The 7272-nt window shown below is 38.0% G+C and overlaps 1 protein-coding gene across 4 annotated transcripts in view; it reads right to left on the bottom strand.

The window, feature by feature from the left end:
- The window catches only part of npnt (nephronectin), a 66657-nt gene extending 60638 nt beyond the window's left edge, over positions 1-6019 (bottom strand). Inside the window, exon 1 of one of the 4 annotated variants that reach the window (XM_015392219.1) lies at positions 5577-6019. In XM_015392219.1, coding sequence (XP_015247705.1) covers positions 5577-5647 — 71 coding nt within the window. In that variant the 5' untranslated portion in view covers positions 5648-6019. The remainder of the gene's footprint in view (positions 1-5576) is intronic. The other 3 variants (XM_015392220.1, XM_015392221.1, XM_015392223.1) reach the window with 3 other exon arrangements.
- Positions 6020-7272: the final 1253 nt, after the last annotated feature.

Raw genomic sequence — 7272 nt, 5'->3', positions numbered from 1 at the left:
TATATATATATATATATATATATATATATATATATATATATATATATATATATATATATATATATATATATATAATGTCTGTGCAATTAACACCAAGTCAAATTTCTTGTAAGTACAAACATACTTGGCTTGATTCTCATTCTGACGTTTCACCAACATGAATGTCAACAAGTGCATCAAGAGTTAAATACAGTCATCATCGAAGCCAAATGTCCAGGTTGAAGTTAAAACATGTTTATTATGTCAACATGTTCTTAAAAGATTAGCTTCTCTACTCAGTGACTTAAGTTTTTTTGAAGCTTAATCCCCATTGCTTTGGATTCAGATTTTTTTTTCACACTATTACAGTAAAAAAAAATGTATTGGTACACAACCAAACAGTTTACCTACTCACACATGGACATACCCCTGAGCAGAAGGTCGAACTAAGAACAAAGTTGCACCTCTAATTCAGAACTAAGGTGTCATCTGTTTTAATTACCAGTTTCAAATGTATTTATACAGCACATTTAAAATCAGTTGTTGACCAGAGGGCTTCGTAATTACATCAACAGTCATAAAGAGCAGAAAGATTACAACCTTAATCTAAAATAGACTCACAAAAGAGTTAAGATTTCTTAGAACGATTAAGTATCTCATACTTATTCAAAGCCATGGAAAAGAGGAGCTGTAAGAACTTGCAAGCTAAGGAATTTGACTGTTTTGTGGAGAAACATAATAAAAGAATCTTTCTTTTAGATGTAAGTGCCCATGAAAACACATTAATCTGTGACTTATCTTACCGTGTTTCTTTGTAATTTCAAAAACTAGCAGTCATTGGTATAGAAGGCTTTTAGCAAGCTATGGTCAATCACTTGCTTTGCAAAAAAAAAAAAAATTTTTTTTTAAAATCACAAATATTTACCCTCAATACAGGTATTTTTGCTACCAGCTATGTGTGCAAAAACAGCCTTGTTTTGCTTGTGTTTTCAAGATATCAGCAGTGGAAGAAAAAGCAGCTTATTTCCAAAAACGGAAAAGGAATAGAAATCAGAAATAGTGCTGTAACATTTGGTGTGTACACAGCTGTAAATGTAACATTATGGCAGAAAGTCTTAAGTGAACCAGCTTCTAAAAAGTGGTGAGGGTTTTTTACCATTAAATTTCCAAATACAAAGCCAAACTCAGTTTGTTCCAATAATGAACAAATTAAGGCTGCAAATGGGAAAACACAGAGAAAGAAAAAGGCAAAGAGGATAAGGCAAGACATTTTTGGTGTGTTTTTTTTTTTCCCCTTTGCCTCTTTCTTAAGAACTTGTTAAATATTTGTGATTTCATAATTTTACCACATAATCTAAATGAAATGTTCAACTTAGCAGTATTTGACCTCCACATGAACAAAGTAGATGATAAACCAATCTGTAAGGCATTAAACGCACACTATTAAAATTCAACCTTACATCCTCTCTGTGATATATTCTGACAGAGTCTGTGTGCAAGGTGGTGCACAGCACCACAGGAGCAGGTCCACGAAACTGTCCCCTAACATGTTCTTTTTACTATATTATTACTTAAGCTTGTTTGTGCTTTATCATGCCCAGTTTCTCCGGGATATTGAAGGAAAGCAATATTTTGTTATAAGCCATCTGTTTAGACAACACTGTCAGATCTGGTTACTCAAATAAACTTAACGTGATGATTGAACATAATGAACTAAATGGGTTTGAACAAACATTTCTGGAGTTCAAAAAGCGAGTCCTGAAAATCATAGCATTTTGATTAGCATGATGTGATTACATTAAGGTAATCTGAGGAAAGATTGGATGATCTCCAAGTGAATATATGCATCTCTGCATTCTCAGGCATCCACCCCAAAAACATGCATGCTGGGTTAATTACCCAACCCAAATAGACCTTACACAAACCTGTCAACAGCCATGCTGTTATAGACTCTGACCCATCCCTGGACATATTAACTCATCCCTCACCATTTCTTACCATCTAAGTGTGAGAGAGGTTTAGAACTTGTATAGATAAATGGGATTTAAGGGATACTGCATAAGCTGTTGGATGTATTGATGGTGCCCACTGCACACATTACAATAAACCTTTGTTTTTATACAACAAGGGTATAATAAACATATGTATTTGCACCTTAGAACATTTCTTGTCAGAGAAAAAGTAGCCATCTGTTCTCTCCCCAGTGCAAAGACAACTCTCTCATCCTTAAAATGGATCATACATAAACATTAGCAAACACGTCTGACTCCTGCGGCTCTTCCAGAGGCCATCCCTCCAGTATAAAATCATGTCATAAGCCTCTGTGTAGTCCTTATTTATAATAAACATTTTTTTGGCTTATCTGTTTTTTTATACAATAATGCATAACATGATGTCGTTACACTTTTTTTGTATCAAACAGCTCGACATAGAACAGCTATTTGCAAAGCAAAACCAACCCTAAGAGGACTATAAGGACTACATGCACTATGGTGCATGAGGTCCCTCAGGCTGTCTGCCGACTGTTCTTTCTACTTTCTTACTTCTACGCCTGAAAGCCCAAATGTGGATCCGATATCCCTACATAACCTGGCATCCTTTTCTTTCACAAGCTTTGGATTATGACAGAGGATGTCTGGTATGCAACATTTGGCTATGCTAGAGTTAACAACTTAAGGACATCAGTGGTGAAGAAAATCCTCTACTGTTCATGCTGTCTTTCACTTTCAGGTATTTTCTGCTGTGACATGTAACTGGCTGGGTTCTGGTTCCTTTCTATGAGCAAACAAAGGGAGCAGCAATAGCGGCATGCTGTGGAAACACTGGCACAGGCTTATTAACTATATCATGTGCTGCTATGGGAGAGCAGAACTATCTCACCGATGATGCAAACAACCCTTCAGGGCCAGATGGATAAGCCTGTTAGGAATGCTCTCTAAAAGGCAATAAGTGAGCAGGAATAGGTGATAAATGTTTTCCTTGCTCGCACTTACTCTCAGGGGATATTTTCTCAATGAATTAATATTGAAGCGAGGGACTCAAGTCTGAGCATGTTTATACCCATAAAAATTGGCAAATTATGAGCATGGTGACAAGCCACTCCATCAGCAGGAATGTTAATAATGTACAATATGCTGCTGTGAAGGCTGGAATAAATGATTATTTCACAAAGGCATAGTGTTAAACAAAGTCAGACCAATACTCTCTTGATGAGCCCTATCAGGCAGATAATAGCTGTGAGGGGTAGAAAGAATATTTGTGATATGAAGTTATACCTATTTTCTTGTATTTATTTTTCCTCTATCTCTCACAGAAACAACATTTTCCAGCTGGCTGAAACCTTTGATCTCCTAATTGCTTCAGAAATGTGCTTATTTAAAGCAGAGACTCTGTTGGAGAAGATAAGCTTTAAAAAAAAAAAACAATAGACATGCACACCTCATGAATATAGCAGGTGAAATGACAACGTCTGTCAGGGCTTTTTGCAGACATTAATATAAGAATAAACTTTAATGGCTTTCAAATGAAATTTCTGTTCATTTAGAATATGCTAATATATTCTTCTCTGAAGGTTGCTCATGGAGTTGCAACTAGCACACAGATCCGTTCAAGATAGAAGATGTAAGATTTTTTTTCACACAAAGGTTACAGTAAATCCTGCAACAATAGATTCTGGACAGGCAAGCTTATCCTCATGCCTGTGCATAGTGCAAAAGAAAATCGAAATAAAATCGCAGTATTGGTTGAAAAAAATACAATTTTTTGGGGCACAATCGTTCAGCCTTCTTGTAGGATTAAGCAGTAATGAAACACAAATAGATGATATATTTATTTTTATTTATATAAAGAATGATTGTTTTTTTATTTTGTTAAAAAATAAATTAACTTAAATTGCAAGGATTGGGGTGTGTACCTGTCTAGGCGTCAATGTGAGGACCACTTTTCCAATTTCACCATCACAATGAGGACCGGTTGTGAAGAAATTTTGCTGGTCTTCACAAGGTATTTTGCTAATGGTTAGATTTAGGGCAAAGGTGTCCATTGGGTTACGGTAGGATTAGGGTGAGGTATGCACTGGTAATGGTTAGGTTTAGGTTTATTTTTAGGGTTAGGGCATAAAAAGGGTTGAAAATGCTTGAAAACCAATGGGAGTCAACACATCGTTCCTAACTACATATAGCAGAACAAACAGGTGTGTGTGTGTGTGTTACTCCACATAACCCAAAACAAGGACTTTGTTAAAAATAAATTACTTTGGACATCTGTATTTGATAGATCCTTTTTTCATATATGTGCAAGACATGAGAAAGAGCATGAGAAAAAAAATGTTTTCTAATTTGACTTTTACATTTTTCTTGTTTCTTTGTTTGCTTTTTTACACAACAAGAAGATCAAGCCAGATTGTATCTCTTGCTAGGCTGCTTTTGTCAGTATGAAAATTTTTTAATAGTTTCTGTTTATTAGAACAAATAATAAAAAAAACTACTTATGTGATTGTTTTTCATAAAAGGTGATGATTTTGAAAAATATCTCTACCCAGCTGCTTATCCTAAGAGAGAAAGATGCTGGTCGATGGGAAGATTGATGAATAGAGGGCGGTTAACAAAACCAAAACAGTCAGAGGCTGCAGAAGATTTGGGACAGAAAAGGGTCAAGCACTATAAACATGCAGATGGAGCTACGCTGGATGGTTTTAACTTCAAAAACTATTGTGTTATGATTGCTTTTAGTCCAAGTCAAAGTCCAGACCTGAACCCTGTAGAGAATCTCTGATAAGACTCAAATACTATTTTTTTCAAGAAGCTATCCATTAAATCTATCAATGAAGAAGTCAAACTGCATATCTGTTCAGTAGATATGCAAATGCAAGACCTAAAAAAGGTCCCAACTGTGAGTGGAGCAACAAATACTGTCTATTAAAATAAAGTAAGGTGAATTAAAGAATTTGAAAAGGGGGAAAAATACTTTGCGACTGACAACATTTGTGGTGGTGGTGTAACTTTCTATGTGTTTGGATGGGCTCTCCTTGTCTGAGCTCCATAAATCCATTTCAATCTGGCTTCACTGAGCAATGAACTCTGGGTCATAACATGTCAATCAGAGTGATCTTAGTGAAGGAATGTATCAGAAGGGTGTGCACAAACGCAGAGCGCATATTGGTGTCACTGTGCGTAAGTGTAAGGATTAAAATAGCAAACAGCTTTAATTCAGAGGTAGGCCTACCTACGGATGAGAATACCTAAAAGGTGCATTCTTTTGGTGTCTGGCGTCTTCTCACACACACCTCATGGGAATCGTGTTTGAACACGATCCACCAGGTAGTGTCCTCTCACATCAAATCAGCCTGTGCGCTCAAAGCAGGAGCCGCTCGGCGTGACTTTAGCAAATGTAAACAACGCACCGATCGGAGAAACTGTGCGTCCTACAAGACGCGCGGATCCATTTGGATGGATTGGACTGTTGCTCTGGTTCAAGCGACACGTTGATTTTTTTTTACTCAAGATATTTTAATATCTAAGCAACCTTTGTATTATATTCATTAAATACAAAAAGATCACTAATTTTAACGAAATACAGTGGCGTTAAATTGCTCCTACCTGCCGTCGAAGTCTGCGCTTGCTCCAAAACAGCAACTGTAAAACAAAACCAACTTTATCCATAATTCCATGATTGATTCTCAGAGTTTCGCGACCAGGCTCATGTGTTCTCTAGAATCCAAAAGCACTGGGTTGGAAAAGGGAAACTACTTTATAAAAATAGAGGAGACATTAATGTGCTGCAGCCTGAATGTAATCGGGTATATGGTTCATCTGAGATATCCAGATAGAGGAAAGCGGTGAGATGATCCAGTCAGATGCCTGATGGTAGAAGGAGTCCCAGTGGTGTGAGAGCGGAGCGGGACGCACTCTGCCGGGAGAGGATGGCTCAGCCCCCTCTCTCTCTCTCCTCTCCCTCTCTCTCCTCTAACAAGTTCACAAAGAGGACTCTCCAACCCTGAAAGCTCTGACCCCTCATTACCTTTACGCGTTAATCCGGCACCTTTAAAGAAAAATACGCACAGACACGCTACCTGTGGAGCCACGGGAGAGGACAGCACGTGGGACACTGCGCGTGCTTTTTGACTTTTTTAGAAGCGCTTTAATTAATGACATAGCTTGCAGAGGCATGCAGGTGCACCCGACCACCCAGGTAGATGCTGCTCACCACTGGAAAATATACAGTCACAATGGAAATTATACGAATATCTGTTGCATGTAGGAATATTCCCCCAGCAGAAGCCACTTTGCAGCTGTTAGAGACCCCCAGCATACCACATGCAGGGGCGGAGCTAGATGGGGGGCCAGGGGTGCCATGGCCACTAGAGGTGGGCTATACCAGGAATTTATAATGGTAACAATACCAAGTAAATACAGGGTCAGTATCACCGATATCAATACGATACCGATACTTTTTAACATTTCAGCTTTATGTATTTTTTTTATTTATTGAGGCAAGGAGTGAAGTTTCGTCTCCTCTCTGTTTCTGTAGCTCGACGTTTTCTTGCTCCTGTTGGTTTTTCATGTTGTGTTTCCACTGCATTTAATCTGCTTTTTACAAACCACACAGCTTGCCATTGTTTCATTTACATTATTAAAATATGGTCAAACGCCGCTTCTTTCCCTCTTCATGTTTTTCTGCTCCGCTGCAGAGCAGCAGTGCAGTTGTATGTGTGGAGTGGAGAGAGAGCCGAGTGGGCGGGGCTATGCTGAGTCTGCGTGCTGAGCTGGTGAAGAGAGGGGAAGGGGGAGCAGCAAAGTGATGTAACACCGGCGGACAGACTGGTCAGTCTGCTGTAGTTAGTGTGTGCGGGAGAGAAGAAAAAGTATTGATCTTGTTTAACCAATATTGTTGTATATCAATACTAAAGTTGGTATCGATAGTATCGATCCCAGGATCGATCTGCCCACCTCTAATGGCCACCCCTACCATTTCCCCCCCCCCCCGTCCAATACAGACAGCGGCAACAGTAATACTCTCACGCGGAATATTCAAAACATTTAAATTTTTAATATATTAACATTAACTTGACAACAAAAAACACTGTGGTGAATTATGCACATCAATGTGCTGACATCAAAGATAATAAGTACAGAATTCATGCTCTTTTCAGTACTAGTGTTATATGAGGTAAAGAGAAAATTATTTCTCTCTGCAAGTCATATACTGTAGGAGTATTCAGTGAAATGATAGATAACTATTTTAATAAAAGGGTATTAAATAATCAATTTATGGAGATATTAGTACTTGTAAATA

Source organism: Cyprinodon variegatus, unplaced genomic scaffold, assembly GCF_000732505.1.
Source record: "Cyprinodon variegatus isolate N-32 unplaced genomic scaffold, C_variegatus-1.0 Scaffold579, whole genome shotgun sequence".
Classification (NCBI taxonomy): Eukaryota; Metazoa; Chordata; class Actinopteri; order Cyprinodontiformes; family Cyprinodontidae; genus Cyprinodon; species Cyprinodon variegatus.
This window is presented reverse-complemented; position numbering and strand designations above follow the sequence as displayed.